Consider the following 16,423-nt stretch of genomic DNA (forward strand, 5'->3'; position numbering starts at 1 on the left):
ATTAAGGCTCTTTAACGACCTCGTAATTCAGAGGATCCAGTGGTATTTGGGGAAAAAACTACACAGTGCAAAACGTATAGGGTTCTTAACATTTTTATTTAACACAGGGTGCGACAGAGGCGATTTTTCGAAAACCCTATTCATTCTGGCCCTAGAGAAATGGAGCTTAGACCCGAAGTTTCCTAATATGGGCATAACGAGGACTGCAGAATGACGCACGACTACAGTGGTCTATAGATGTTCTGCCCAAACCCCCTTTGCTGTAGAAAAAAAAACATACAGGAAAGTTTTCTTATTTTTTTTAGCTAAATCAAATATCTTGATTATTATGATATAACATTTTCTTAGGACATATTCTCAGAACATTCGTCAGCTTCTTGTTTGAATTTTCCCATTCCACCTTAAAAGGTGCAACAGTATACTGCAGCGCCGTTTAAGGTGGAACGGGATAATTCGAACAAACAGCTGGCAAATAAGAAGTTGACTTCAGCTTCATGGAGAGTTGAAAGACACAATATGAGCGGATTGCTCTGTTTCTGACTGACAGCTAAGTAATATTAACTTATTTTTGTCCTTACTGTTTTGTTCCGTGCTGCACCATTTAAGGTGGAACGGGGAAACTCGAACAAGATGCTAGCGAAAAGAAGCTAAAGCGCAGTAACTTAAGCTAGGTGAACATGGTTATCACCTCAGGGTTGGTTATTGCATATTGTTTGTGGCTAATGCTAACTTTTTCCCTTTAAATGGTCAAATTCGTTAGCCAACGTTAGCTTGTGTTTTGCATGTTAATTCGCGGTTAGCACGTTAGCTCTTTAGCTGTAGCTTTAAAGGCACTTGCACATAACATGATACCATAAGTTTCATATCAAAATGCTCTGTTACCTCTGTCACTTGTTTCCAAAACTGCTTTAGCAACTTTAGCCTCTGTAAACTCTGCACGCCAATTTACGCGTGTCTCTGATGTCGCCGGAATGAAGAATTACAGGTTTCCGTTGTGATGGGTCCTTAGTGATTACCTGAGTAGCCATTGGTCAGTTTCACACAAAATGTAGATGGACACATGAACCACCAGTTAGGGTGAAACGCAGACGAAGTGTTTCTCAACCCCTCTTCATAGCCTCATAACTCCGGATGTAAGTTACGTATGATTTTGCGATAAGATGGAGTCGAAAGGGCAGCTCTACAGATTCAGACTCTACATTTCTGCATTGTATTATCACAAAGACAGAGAAACATGTATAGAAACATCGCATTTGACATGCGGGTGTGTGGACCCCAGTGGGTTAAGTATAATTTTTCAGACATTTTTGTCACCTCTGATTTAAAATAAAATGTCTGAAAAGTTATACTCTAAACCCACTTCAAAGTGCTACAAAGAATATGTCAGATTTAATCTAAATTTCAGAGGCTCCTCCTCTTTATTGAAGAATTTTGTGTCAACCATGGTTTAAAATTTGTGCAGAGAGTATTTAGAATTCTGGAAAACAAACTACTATTTGACTCAAAGCAGGCTGTCTTTTATTTATTTAACCAAAATCAAAATCAGAGTTTTCATTATAAAATGGCTTTTGACACATATTGATTATTAAGAAGAAATATTACTAATATTGTGCATGCTCTGCAGTAAATCAGTGTGGCATCATCAGGGCCACAGCTGGGCTGGGGACCAAGGTGAGTATTCAGCTGTAACTGTGTGCCATATATGAGCCAGCTCTGGGCCACAACTTTTAAATATTGTCACTTTACTGTGTGTGGGCCTGATCTGTACCACAGCCGTTAGCTTTGTACACTTTACAGTCTATCAAATCCATTAGTTCTACTCATTAACAGTGTGTGGGCCAGATCTTCATTAGTTCTTTTGTTATATGGTATATGGGCCACATCTGGGCCGAGGACCCAACCAGAAGTGGGCCAGAGCAAAAACAAGGATGTGGAACAAAGTATAGCTTGGTATAGATGTTAAAAGGAAACTCACACTAGTGCTGATGGGTTCTTTTTACAACCACTGTGAACACTACTGACTTGACAGTTTTTTCACATTTCACATCAAGTCAACCTGAATAACTTTGTCTTCTTCTTAATTTTTTTTTGTTTTCAAAATTGGCGGAATTAAATGTTAGATGCTATTTATTTTACACTGGTTAAATATGTGTATAATATTTATAATAGTACCATGAATGTACGCCCATGCCCTGCGATAGACTGGCGACGTGTCCAGGGTGTGTCCTGCCTTCCAGCTGGGATAGGCTCCAGCACCCCACCGCGACCCAGAAGGATAAGCGGTTTAGATGGTGTGTGTGTGTGTGTGTGTGTGTGTGTGTGTATATATGTATGTGTGTGTTTGTGTGTATATATATATATATATATATATATATATATATATATATATATATATATATATATATATAACGAAACTGCGATAATAACTTACAGTGCCAGAATCTCAACATCAGCCTGCCTGCCTTTGTTGCTAGGCGTTGAACATGACGTAGCAAAACGGCCACTTCCGCCTTTGACCAGGATGCGATGTGTTTGCTTTATCCACCTGCATTCATAGAAGTCCCGCCTCTCTGTGCTAGGATTGGGTAGTATGATTTCGCGTCCTGCACTCGGATTGGTAAAATGTTCATACGCAAGCGCTCCGCCAATTACTAGCCAATCCCAGCGCAGGAGGTGGGATGTGTACGAATACGGGTGTGAAATAAAACGTGGGTCGGGATGCTGCTGCTGATGAGAATATGCAAGTGAACCTCTTCAGTCGTCACTGAATCTTTTGGACCTCTCTTTTAACGCTCAAGTGTCAGATTTCAAGGCAGTAAAGACAAATAAACGACGGTACAGTGCTTTTACATGTTATCGTGTATCAGAAACTGCCCTTGAGTGGCGTTTTTTCATTACCGTTTTGGGTTTGGTCGTGTCGTTAAGCCTGTGACGGATCGCATCCAAAATCAGATTCTGACGATTGGCGAAAAAGAACAAAGCTAATGGCGAACGCGTACCGTGAATTGTGTCACTCTGGGGAAAAATAATCTAAAAACGGACTGTGGATGTTGTTAGACTGTTTTTTTCTCTGACAACTTGCTTGTGGTGCCATAACAGTTTCCTCCTCTTCTGTCTTTTGTCGTTATTCCCTCAATCTTTTGTTTACCATCTCTTCGTTTAAAGTAGCAGCTTTCATTTTTATATATATATATATATGTATATGTATATATATGTATATATATATATATGTATATGTATATATATGTATATATATATATAATTTTTTTTTTTCCTGAAATCCATGTTTGACATTATATGTTTGAAAGGATGTACCAAAACAGTCATAATTCACCTTTACATGACCATTTAATCCTGTACATATTTATATGAATCTCCTATTTTCAAGAACTATATGTAACTGGACAGTTGTTCAATGTGTTAATAGTATATTAAAATACATTTCAGAAATAACCGACCTGTGCAAATTCTGTCTTAACAGCTTAGAAGATGTCTGACAGAGGTGACCTGAAAGCTGAACTTGAGCGCAAAAAACAGCGTCTCGCCCAGATCCGAGAGGAAAAGAAAAGAAAGGAAGAGGAGAGAAAAAAGAAAGAGGTAAAAAGATTTTTTTTTTCACTAAATAAACAATCCTAGCATTTCCCAATATTTTCAGGAGCTGCCATTTTTCATGAAATGAAATAGTAATGTGTACTGTTGTGCTGTACTATGTTGACTTTGGTGACAGGCACCGAATTTTACTATGCTTTTATTTTTTTCAACCAGTCATTTTTAAGTTTTCAAGGAGTTTTTAACCAGTATTTAAGGACTACTTTAGTATTTTCATGGGCCTTAATTTCCAGAGTAGAAACCCACATATCTAAAACACGTACAATAGAAGCTAATGGACAAGTGCTTTATTACCTTTCCATTAGCACCTATTACAGGCTTGTTTTCAGTCAGCAGGTTTTCCATTCTTATACTAACAGCGTTGCTCTTTCTGTTTTTTAAAATGCCACCAGAATTTTGATTTAGGAATACCTGAATATCAATTTTGCGTGAACACAAAAACATGATGAATTTTTCCATAATGTGTGCTACAGGCCCTGAATGCTGCTGTATTTACAGTGCATGACAATAAAAAGTAGCCATCATGTTCATCAGAGCGTGCACTAAATTGTTATGAATACATTGTCCCTGAGACATGTTTTACAATAGTTTCGAGATCAGATTGTTGCCTAAAACACATTTTTTAAAAATATATTCATGGTGTATTGTTACATGCAGTGTGTTTTAAGGCAAAAAAAGCATATTATTACAAATTTACCATTGTTTCTGTCTACTACTGTCTCATTATTGACATTGCATATGAAATCTCAGAAGATACCTGTGGATTCACTGGTTATTTTGCAAAATAAATAAAATGGCTGTGTTTGCATTGCAGACATTGCAACCTCTGGTTCCTCTTACCACCTAGTTAAGATGGGAAGAATATAGAAAAAAAGGAATAAAAAAGTTCATTTGAAGTTAGATTTTGCTGTGTGCTCACATCAGGAGCATCTACTTGGCAAAAAGCTTACTGCTCACTGAAGCAGTGAGATGTGTCAAAATGATTGTGGTAATGAACTTTACTGTATTTCTTTAACTATATTGTACTAATTTATTTGTTACATACTGCTTTGTATGTCTTCTTTTTAAATTAATCATAGCAAAATTCTGAAAACTGTTGGCTGAAGTTGTTCTTAAAACGTGTTGCCCATGGAAGTTATATGTTCAGTTATATGTTCTTTCTTTTCATTGCTATATTTCTGCTCAGATTCTGCTTGTTTTTGCTATATATTCATTGCAGTCTGAGGTACAGCAAAAGACAGAGAATGCATCAGAAGACTCAGACCTGGACCGAAAGAGAAGAGAGACAGAAGCTCTCCTGCAGAGCATTGGCATCTCACCTGAACCACCTTTAGGTATTCAACTTGTCACATCTAATAGCTTCATAGTGTCACCTATATAAGAGAGAGTGCGTCTTGATAGGATTATTTGCTAGATGTACTTGCAACAAAATTGCTTAAGAAATGAAATGATAAAAGACAAAAGTTAGAAAGTTAGAAAAGTATGAGTATAGTTGAAATAATTCAATGTACATATATTTAAAGTATATGGTCTGTTTTTAGGCTGTTTTTAAATATAACTTTAAAACACAACTGTCTGAGGTTTTGCCTAGTCTTCAGGAGATTGTTAGCTCAAATTCTTTGGCTAAAAATTCAACAAAGGGCATAATTGACTTTGCGTTCTGGACGAGAAGAATTGGAATTGGCAATGACTTAATTGCGGAAATAATGGTTAAAAAAGAAAAAAGAGAAAATTGGAAGGATTTCCTCATTCTGAAGTCAGCGATTTATACCTCTAAGTGGCCAGTTGGTCAGTGGACAATGTTTTGGTCAGGTTGGGCATTTTTTGTTGCAGTAATTGTCCACAGAGCTATGAATGTGTAACCTACATGATTTTATTCTGTTCTCTTGCTCTGAGAACCTATTTCAGCAATGATTTCAGTTCCCTCCCTGTGAGCAGTCTTTTCATTTTAGAATCAGCTGTTATTTCTGATATGGGGCAGGTAGGATAACTGTCTAAAATGTCTTTATATGCTGTAGCATTAACATTAGCCTTCACTGGCACTAAGAGGCCTAGTCCATCCCTTCTCCACCAAACTTTACTGTTTCTGGTAGGGAGCATTTTCCTGGCTTCCACCAAACCCAGATTTGTCCGTCAGACTGCCAGATAGTGAAGTGCGATAGATCACTCCAGAGAATTTCCACTGCTCCAGTGGTGGCATGCTTTACACCACTCCAGCCCACACTTGGCACTGCACATAGTGTTTTTAGGCTTGTGTGCAGCTGCTCAGTCATGGAAACCCATTTCACAAAGCTCCTGATGCACAGTTACTGCTTCATGTCTAAGCTGTTGTTGCTGCTAGATGAGTTGTTCCATTTCACATTAGCACTTACAGTTGACTATGACCAGGGCAGATGTAGCAGAGCAGGAATTTCACAAACTGACTGCAAATGTGGCATCCTATGACAGTGCCACCGTTAAAGTCACAGAGCTCTTCAGTACAACCCATTATATTGCCCTTGTTTGTCTGTGGAGATTGCATGGCTATGTGCTTGATTTTATAAACCTGTTAATAATGAGTTAGGCTGAAACACCTGAACTCAGTAATAGTTTTAGCTGTATATTGTACATGTATTATATGTGTTTATGTATCCAGGACCAGGTTTGGGAACCTGTGGTGTTGCATGATAATTGCATACTTATTCAGCGTGTGCACAGTTATTGCAACAGAAACGTCCTGCTTAATAGAAAACCCAGTTCTGATTTTTAATTTCTTTTATATATTTCAATCATAATCATTAACTTTTGTCTGCTCTTGCTCTTTTGCCATGAATTCCGAATAATTTTTTGCAAGTGCATCTTAAAGTATATTAGTTTTTGGGTTTAATCTTTATATCATATGAAGTAGTGATGCCCGTGCAGTTACATATTTGTTTTTTTTGTAGTTTTTCTTTTCATATTTATTTATAGATAAAAGTTCAGATTGTTGGTTTTAATTTTTCATTACATTTTTGTCTCCATTTCTGATACAGTTTATTCTTTTTAATGTCTTATACAGTGATTTCCAAATCTCAAGTCCTGGTGAAGCACTGCAGCTGTTTTTTTCCTGCTCTAGCAAGAAACTTGATTCAGATTGTGCATAAATTTACAATTAGTTGATAAAATCAAGTGCATGCAAAACACTGGCATCCTCCAAGACTTGAATGGAAGACCTCTATGAGCTTGACACTTTAAAGTCTAGAGTTATTACTGTCGTTTGTTATACGTTCAGTTTACATTTCATACTAGTAAATGTGTAAGCTTCTGTGATTTCTCTTTTCAGTTGGGCCCTGAACTTGGTGTTGTATAAGGCCACGTTCACGTTACTAGGTTGAAGTGGCATGAATCCAGTTTTTTGCCATAATGTGACACAGATGTAATGTTTTCAGAGCTGTGTGAACACAAAAATCAGAACCACTTTCATGTGTGGTTCTAGATCACATATCCAATTCATGGTCATGCAACATGAATGAGAATGGTTAAATCGGAATTCATGTGTTGTTTTGGTATGCTTGAATTACCATCACCATGTTCACCACTTTGTGAAACTTCTGATAGTAAGCACTGCAGAAACTTTAAAGAGTGGTCTTTTTCACCATTTCCCTGAATCGTGAAAAACTGAGGCTGCTCAGAGCGAATGATTGTTGCAGTGAAGACTTGTGCTACTAGTTCATTCATATGTTGTTGCTGTTGTTGTGATTGTTATTGTTAATTCATTCATTTATATAGCTGCCTTGTCAAACACACACACCACACACAGTTTCCCAGCTCACAGCCTAGTCATCTCCACAACTCCATTATCATGGCACAAATTCCCTGGCTCACAGCCTAGTAAAACTTGCCATCACCATGTGAAATCCCTGATCTGTGGCCTAGTCAAAGACCACCATCGTTGTGCCAGGACCCTGTCCATCATAGCGTAAATTATTTCGCTTGCAGCCTAGTCAGACTCCACCATCGCCCTAGCTCACTGCCAATTAAAACTTCATTGTTGTGTGAAGTCCCTGGCCTAGTCAAACTCCGCTGTCATAGTATAAAGTCCCCGGGTCACTACCTAGTCATTCTACACTGTGTAAAGTTTCCACCTCACTGCCTAGTCAAGCTCAACTGTCACACCGGAAAGTTCTCAGCTTGTGGCCTAGTCAAATTCCATTGTCACTGGCTCACAGCATAGGCAAATCATGTGAATTACCCATTTTGCAACTTAATCTTACTCTGTTGTCATGGTGCGTAGTCCCCAGCTTGCAGCCTAGTCACACTATGCCATTACCATGCGAAGCATCCTGGCAGCAGTGCGAAGTCTCAAGCTCGCTGCCTAGTACATCTCCACTGTTGCGGCGTAAAGTCCCCAGCTTGTGACTCAGTCAGACTGCACCAGAACAGTGCAAAGTACCTGGCTTACGAACTAGCCAGACTCCGCCATCATGGTACAGAGTACCCGGCATGCAACTTAGTCAGACTCTGATACTGTGGAAAAGTGTCCCAGCTTGCAGCCTAGCCAAACTACTATCGGAGTGTAAAGTCTCTCAGCAACAATGGGAAAAAACTCAGCAGGGAAGTTCAAAACAAAAACAAATACTGTACCACAAACAATACAACATAAAGTGATATAAAGCTTTTTTTTTTTTTACTGAAGTAAAAAATTTATATTTACTATTATAAACATATTTCATGAGCAATGTGGCTGCACTTGAATTAGCCTCCAAGGTGGCAAAACCAAATGACTTACAGCAATGTGGTGATCATTGTTTGCTTATTTGCAGTGTTAATGACAAATTTGTACTTCCAAAAATCACCGTAAATGATGTTACTTGATATTTTCAGTTGTATGCAAAAGTTTGGGCACCCCAGTCAAATTACACATTTTGTTGATTTTCTAAGTAAAAAAGATAATGCAAACTCTGCATGGTACAAACCTAAATATGATATCCCTACAAGTCATATTGCAATTATTATTTATTTGCTGATTTTAACATAAACAGGACAAGAAAAATAAAACAAAAAATGTGATGTATGTAAGTTTAAGTCAGTACTTACTAAGACCTCCGTTGGCTGAAATCCCAACCTATAAAAACCTTTCTTGTAGTCAACTGAATGCAGATCATGTTTGAAATCTATCCACTAATTTTCATGATATTCATCCAGGAAGGAGCAGGAGCTGGAATGAGCCATTTCAGTCTTGGCAGGACCACCTAGAGCAGGGGCGCATAACTCGAGCCCTAGACGGTGTCCAGCTTGGTTTGGTACTTCTCTTGCTCAGAGAGCAATTAACAGATGAGTTGAATCAGCTGTGTTTGCACAGGAAAGCCATCAAACTGTGTTGGACACCAGCCCTCCTGGACCAGAGTAGTGCACCCCTGACCTAAAGTCTCCCAGATGCTCAAAATAGTGCACATTTTCTTTTCTCCAGTATGTTAATTTCAGCAAATAAATGGTAATCATGTACTAAAATTTGTTAAAATGACACGTATTCAAGTTTGTTCCATGCAGATGTTGTATTAACCATTTTTTTTTACTTTGACCAGGGTTGCCCAAGCTTTCGCATACAGCTGTATAATTGTATACATCAAATTTTCAAAAGTGTGACAGAAAACAAAAGGCAATTGCTTGACAATTTCTCCTGTTTTTTTTCCTTTTTGCTTCTTTTCTTTCCTCTTTGCTTTAACCATTTCAATCCATCATGTTAATTTTGATTTGGCTCTTTCTTCTGCCTCTGCTGGCCCCCAGTGCAGCCGCTGCAGCTTTTAACATGGGATACCTGTTATTTTCATTATTTAGTCCCAACCCCTATGTCTCCCTCTTCGCAATCAGTGAGCACACCCAGTGAGGCGGGGAGCCAGGAGTCCGTGGACGGTGGGACAGTGGCCAGGTATGGAAAAACTCAAAGTGATGTGTGCAAGTCTTTCATCAGCTTTTTTAACTGTTTGGCATCACTTATAAGCCTGGTTTACACATATTTGACACAAGGCAAGAGGGTTTTAGAACGTTTTAGTGTGGCTTTATAAGGTGCTACCACTTCATGCCACCTTATTGGCTTGAAACCTGTATGAAACTCAGTTGCACTTGAGTTACATAATGTGAAGTGTCCTGAAACTCATTTAAAACTAGTTGTACGTGTCTCAATTTTGTGGGACAGGTTTTATGGAAAAAGCCAGTCAAAACCCTGGTAAGGCATCATGTGATAATGTAAAATGGCGTAATGTTAAACAATTGATTTCACATGAAAATAAAACAAGATTGGGTTATTGAATGGTTGTAAAGGAGGTCCTTCTGACTTTAGACAAGCTTGGTAGTTTTTCATTTTGAGTTTACGACAGCAATGTGAGTTTTTTAAAGCTAATGCTTCTGTAAACCTCTGTGCTAACAAGCCAACTAACTGTAAAGGCTGTCAAAACAACTGGAGGTTTGATAGTTTATTCTTCTTCATTAATCTGCTGATATCATGCTTTATGTAGCTAGATTCCTTTTTTTCTCTCTTGATGCCCCCTAATTTTACATTAAGCTGCCAAAACCAGAACAGCAATGACAGCTGGATAAATTGTATGAAAAAAACATGCTGCCAGTATATAAATAACACCAAGTGGAAAGTGTATCACAAAGGATAAACTACTAATTTGGCTAACTAGTGTAGTAACTGACTGTGTTGGGTCCAATTTTGGTTGCTTCATGTAGCTGTCAAGTTGCACAGAAATAAGCAACTCACAATTAGTTGCATGAAAGTTTCACCATGTAAAGCCAGCCTAGGACCCCGGTTTTATAAAGTTGAATAATTTCTTTGCTTGACCAACCAATATGCATTAAGCTAGGGGTGGGCAATATATCCACAGTATTTTCTACTGTCCAAAAGTAATGATAAATCCTATTATACAGCAATTCTTCCAGTGGCACAGTCTGATTGGTCACAATCTGAGAAGCCCTCTTTTCACAATAACTATCATTTTACTGAGTATTGGTTGCTAATTAACAAAATACTTTATTCTGCAGCTAACTGTTACTTTATTTCTGCTTTACCACGGACATAAATAGAAAATGTTTTGAGATCAAATGAAACTGTTATTCTGTTGTGATTCCAGTGTGGACATTTTAGTAATAACATTCTGTCTAAAACACTATAAAGCTCTTGTTGGATGAATATTGACTAGGCCTTTTAGATTGCTTTAATCTGTTGCTTTAACCTGAAAACCTGTGACTTTTAGATTTAAAATTATGAAGGATTGGGAGCTTTCAATGTGGGGTCAGTGTATTTTAGATTTACTTTAAACCAAAATCTATAATCTACCATAATCTACTTCAATATAATCAGCCTAGTTAAGGGTGTATGGATCATACAGTATGGATGATTGATAATATGTTTTGTGTCGTTTGTATGTAGAGGAGAGTGGGGCATGATCTAACCCGTTTCATTTTTTTGCTATAATAATGAATCTAAAATGAATAGGCTCCTATGGAGCTTCTTTGCAAAAATCAATCACAGAACACAGAACAGCGTCAGATATTTTAACTCTGCAGTCATATTTCTGAGCACTTCCGAACTACAGTTTTGGGACTTTCTAACAGTGCCTCATCAACATTCATGACATCAGTGAGCCTGAACTGCCTCACTCAGCCAATGAGCTGATTAGCACACCAGCCAATCAGCACTCAGTAGCAGTAATGCCAACCAGTCAGCACTCAGCAGCAATAATGTTAGCAGCCACCTGCCCAAAAACCTTTTTACTATAGAACAGGGGTCGGCAACCGAAATATTAAGAAGAGCCATTTTGTCCTCAAATCACCTTGAAAGCCACAACATTTTATGTCCATTTTACTATCTTGGCTGTAAATATGTCTCATTATGTGCCAGTGTACTAGTATAAGCTAAAAATTTTATATAAATAAAAATGCAGACTTATTTTGCTCTGCTTTAAGCTTTAGCTCAGCACTTTTCTCGCATCTCTGGCAGGAAACTTTTGCTCAAAAGTAGAATAGTTTCTTGTAAAATGTCTTTCAACGTTCGACTTTTAACAAGGCTGAAGTCAGCTTCTCATTCACCAGTTTCTTGTTTGGATTTTCTCATTCCATCTTAGATATATGTATAAATGAAAATTAATATAACTTCTGCACCATTTAAGCTGGAACGGGAAAATTTGAACAAGAAGCTGGTGAATGAGAAGCTAACTTCAGCTTCGAGATTTGTTAATGTTTGACAGTTTCTTTTTGCAAATTAAACATCAGGAAACCAGCTGAGTCCTTATGAATGCAAATAAGTCAGTTCGTCTCCAAATCATCAATGTTTGTCTCAAATCTTTCTCTTTGCCTTTTCATAAATCACGAGCTAGGCAATACTGTTATCTGCGTTGCTTGTGGGTGTCCTCTACTGTTTTGCAGTTATGTAGGAATATAGGAAGTAGCCAGACTCCCCTTAAGCTGCCTCTAGCTGTAGTTCAGCCAGGCTAGCTCTCGCTGTGAGTTGTTTGCATGCTTTAAAATGGCGCTATATTATAGCCACCAAGTGGGTGATTAAAATAATGAGGCAGTGTGCCTTCAGGGTGAATATTGAGAAATATCCGTCCATTAGCTGTAATAAATTGCCAACCAAAAGTACCTTGAGCTTCAATCTATTTAACTACACAAAATATCCCTGGTACATTTGCCCTTGCATTCAGTTATGCCCTGCTCTCCACTATCTACATTTGGCTTTATTTGATTTTAATGTGTTTACTTTTGATGCTAAATCATTTTTGACCACTTCCTCCTAAACTAAGACTGTCTTCCGTTTTTTTTCCATCTCTTAATGGGGGAAGCAGATATAGGTAAGGAGGAACGTAGATGTTGACTTTTTGTATATATCTAGACCTGTCAAGTGATTTGTTTCCCATTACTCAGTCAGTATGTATTTATCTGTGTGACACAACAGTACAGTGTGCAGTACATGTGACTTCATCGTATGTGACAGCGTGGTACCTCATGAAATCATTAATGAAATGGGCTGCTAATGTTGCTCCGGTGGCTAATCATGCATGTTCTGTTCTCTCCTTTCCTGTTATGCTGATGTGTCCAGGACGCTGCAGTGGGACACAGACCCCTCAGCTCTTCAGCTTCTTGTGGACTCTGAGCATGGGTGAGATTTTCATTACCTGCAGATGTAGGTCACCATTGTGACAAGTTAAAGTGCACTAACCCTTTAAGCTGCAGGCTTAAAGAAACTTCCAGCATCCTTTTTCCAGGACATTATTAAAATTGAAATTGAGTGCTAATTTATCTTATCATTGTCTATGCTTGTAAATGTTCTTATTCTTTATTTCTGGTCTCAGGTGCAGAATGAGGAGACTTGGAGCATCCAAGATTGTTCAGATTGACTTCATGCCGAAAGAATTGGTCACTTACTCTAAAGAGACCCAGACTCCTATAGCCGCAAATCTGTCTGAAGGTAAAATGCCATGGCCGGTACTCGTAAGCATTTTAAAATGAAAAATCATAACTTTTCACACCTTCTGAGAGTAACAGTGTGAGCAGTTTACATTTACAATACACTTTTTATTTCAAATTCAGTTTATTTTGTATGCGTGTAAAAAGTCACACTGTTAAGATAGATCAGAACGTTATTTGTTGTGTAATCAAGATAATGTTAGCATGGTTCACTGTTGTTGCTTCCAGCTTGCTTAGTTTAGATTAGGTAAAGCCACATAGTCCAGCTCTGCAGTGTAGCATTGTATATTGCAAACTGAACATTATATAGGAACTTTAAACAAAGCACAATCAAATTATTTGTGTGATTAGAGTTAAACTTTAATTCATGCCATAAAAATCAAAATTCTGATTATCTATTATTTAGAGTAATATATTAGCACTAAGCTAATGGTGGTGCACATCAACACTTTTTGGCTGAACAGACATTTAAAGTTTGCAAAATATATTTCATGTTTCACATTTTATTTAAAGCCTGTAACAGACATTAACATATTTTACCTTATATATTGCAGTGTTACAGTGACTGAACGAGCAACGTGACTTTCAGTAAAGGCTTGGCATAGAGCTGCTGCTGTTTTCCATTTCTAACAACTGACTGATACCTGGTTAGGTTACTGCTCATGTTTGCAGGCTATAGTGTATTTAGGACTTGCACAAAGGCTAGAGTGACCCCCCCCATTCACTGTCAGTTCCTGATTATATTGGTGGTTTAGCTTTGGAAGGCCTAACCAATGGGAGAGCTTGTTTGGCTGTATCCAAGCCACAGAGAAAGAAGATCTGGTTAGACCATTTTTTTCATTGGGTATTTGAAGATTTTAGCTCCTTTATTTTCAACTAGAACTTCACAATAAAATTAGAGTATTACAGTGCTTATTGCATCTAACACATATGCAAATACCTTACCAATGATAAATATGCCTTTTATATGAATTGTGTAGGTCTGCAGAGTTTTTATTTTTAGAAAAGGGGAGGTTTACTGCCAATAGAGAACTCTGAGGGAGAATCCCTCCTCTCTCCCAAAAAAAGCACTGTAGCATCTTACAGTCATTATGCAGTCAACCCACATATATAGTATTTATTGGCCAATCAGAAGTAAGAAACATGAAAAGTGAGTCAAAGAAAAGAAAAGAGATTTGTAAACAGTAAAGTTGGTTTCACTTTTGCAAATTTGGATTTCTTCTATAGCGCTAACACTTGCAATAATAAGTTTAATATATAGAAATTATTATAATATATGTAAATATTGTTTGCAATGAAGACAGTCAGCTTTCATTTATTTTTTTCTGTTGAAATTAATGTAAAAACACATTGATTTCTGTGGTCTGTTTTAACCACAATGAGAGCTTAGAAAACAAGCAGCATTCATCAGGGTCCAATCACCATATAGAGCCAGTAGAACCCAAATGAGGCAATATTTTTCAATGGTTTATAATAGTAATGATTAACGATTTATAATAGTATTTATAATAATTTTAGATGTGGGGTCTCAAAAGACTATGTGTGCCAAATTTCGTTCACATTGACCTTTTGACTTTGGTATGGTAAGCAAAAGATTTTTAGCAAATAAGGCAAAATGCCTATAAAATCAGTATACATTTTGGACATGATAGGATTTGCATAGGACTTGAAATGAACTAAACAATTCCATACTAATTACCTCTCCCTAAAATTTTATGCTGCAGGGCTCTACTACAGGGGATTGGTTGTAACCCTTTTCACTGCGATTTCCACTGAGTTTCTCTGGTTTAAACACAACTAGCATGATGATTCTATTGAAATCATTAGGCCTTCTCTGATGGTCTAGAAGGCCCTCAGAGTTCCCTCTGACAATGGCTTATTAACTTAAATGAAATTTTGCGAATGTTCTGTAATCCTTGTCTAATATAGCAGCAGTAGCACCAAATCTTCTTTACAGCAAAGCATAGTAACAGTTTAGTGAGCAAATGTTAAAAGTCAGTATGGCTTAAATACACCGGATAATGCGCACCATTTGCCTGTAGTGGTGGAAAAAATCCTTTGTTTTTTTTTGTTTTTTTTTTTAATCAAACTGCAGCAAAATGGGTGCAAAACCAAAAATGCTGCATTTATAATTTTGTTCAGTATATACTCAAAAACTCAACTTGGCAAAAGAGCCTCTACCGGCACTTGATATTTTTAATACTAACTCATGCCTCTCTTTATTACCCCGTATCACCAGTCTTCATACAGTTCTGCCAGATAAAACTGTGCCTATTGTTGCTACCAATCTCGTCCATCTGTCTCACTCACCACAAATCACATTGCTGTTATCGTTTTCCACAGAGGAGGAAGAGGATGAAGAGCTGCCAGTGGCCAAAAGCGACCTTCAGTCTGATGAACAAGAAGAGGTAATCCCTCAGGAAATCCAGCAAGGTAAGAATGATTTCAAATTGTGACTGCCTATTTGTAAGTACTTTTTCAGTAAAGGAATATGCCAGTTTTTTTGTAGCTGCCTCATCTGTATTGAATGGCCAGTTACCATAGACAGTAAGGACTCTTTCTTTCAGATATGAAATTTGTTAGTTTAGTAGAATTTGTGGTAGTTTGCTAAATTAGATTCAGGGATAATTGACAAATCTCTGGGATGCAGTAAAACCCACTTTTAAATGATATAAATGAGAAAAGACAGAAAAAACAGAAAGTATTTTTTTTTAAATACGAACACATCAAAGAGTAAAAGCTGTCAAAACACAACATGCTAACAGGTTGAAGCTCTTAAAAACACACAGAGCCTACACATGCCTTTTTCTTAGGTAACGATTTAAATTTATTGGAATGGTTTTCATAGGCACTTTTCATAGATGCCATAGGGCATTCCCATTGGCTGCTGGAAACAAAGTGAAGTGATGATCAGTGCAGTGAAAAGCAAAATTTCATTAGCTTGTTTAAGTGCCGAACAAACTGAAAACCATCAAAATGGATGCGATTTTAATGAGCTTGTATAGCATAGACTTGCTTAGACCAGGGGTGTCCAATCTTATCCGCAACGGGCTGGTGTGGCCCACTAGTTTAAACTAGTGTGTTCCACATGTTTAATCAGTTTCTCTCAGGCTTCAAACATTTGATCATGTGATCTCCTGCTTTGTTGGAATGAAAACCTGCAGCCACAACAGCCCTTTGCGGATAAGATTGGACACCCCTGGCTTAGACCATTGTAAGTTAGCAAAAGGTTGTAGAGAAAGTGTTCAGTCTCAAGAATTTAACGCATTTTACCAAATCTCTCTAAGATAAGCAATCGACTTTTGGCAATAATTGTAATAAAATGTGTGGAAATACAGATTATGTTGATAAACAATGGAGATCTCCTATAAACTTAAACCTAAAAGAA

The 16,423-nt window shown here is 37.6% G+C and overlaps 1 protein-coding gene across 4 annotated transcripts in view; it reads left to right on the plus strand.

Moving 5' to 3' along the window:
- Positions 1 to 2,706: 2,706 nt before the first annotated feature.
- dync1i1 (dynein, cytoplasmic 1, intermediate chain 1) overlaps positions 2,707 to 16,423 on the plus strand; it is a 28,272-nt gene continuing 14,555 nt past the window's right edge. The window contains exons 1-8 of one of the 4 annotated variants that reach the window (XM_036592366.1): positions 2,707 to 2,835; positions 3,482 to 3,597; positions 4,829 to 4,943; positions 9,439 to 9,496; positions 12,414 to 12,419; positions 12,668 to 12,727; positions 12,921 to 13,036; positions 15,379 to 15,468. In XM_036592366.1, coding sequence (XP_036448259.1) covers positions 3,490 to 3,597; positions 4,829 to 4,943; positions 9,439 to 9,496; positions 12,414 to 12,419; positions 12,668 to 12,727; positions 12,921 to 13,036; positions 15,379 to 15,468 — 553 coding nt within the window. In that variant the 5' untranslated portion in view covers positions 2,707 to 2,835; positions 3,482 to 3,489. Of the gene's footprint in view, positions 2,836 to 3,481; positions 3,598 to 4,828; positions 4,944 to 9,354; positions 9,497 to 12,413; positions 12,420 to 12,667; positions 12,728 to 12,920; positions 13,037 to 15,378; positions 15,469 to 16,423 lie in introns of all 4 variants that reach the window. The other 3 variants (XM_036592348.1, XM_036592359.1, XM_036592375.1) reach the window with 3 other exon arrangements.

The sequence above is a fragment of the Colossoma macropomum genome, unplaced genomic scaffold (genome assembly GCF_904425465.1).
Source record: "Colossoma macropomum unplaced genomic scaffold, Colossoma_macropomum, whole genome shotgun sequence".
Taxonomy (NCBI): domain Eukaryota; kingdom Metazoa; phylum Chordata; class Actinopteri; order Characiformes; family Serrasalmidae; genus Colossoma; species Colossoma macropomum.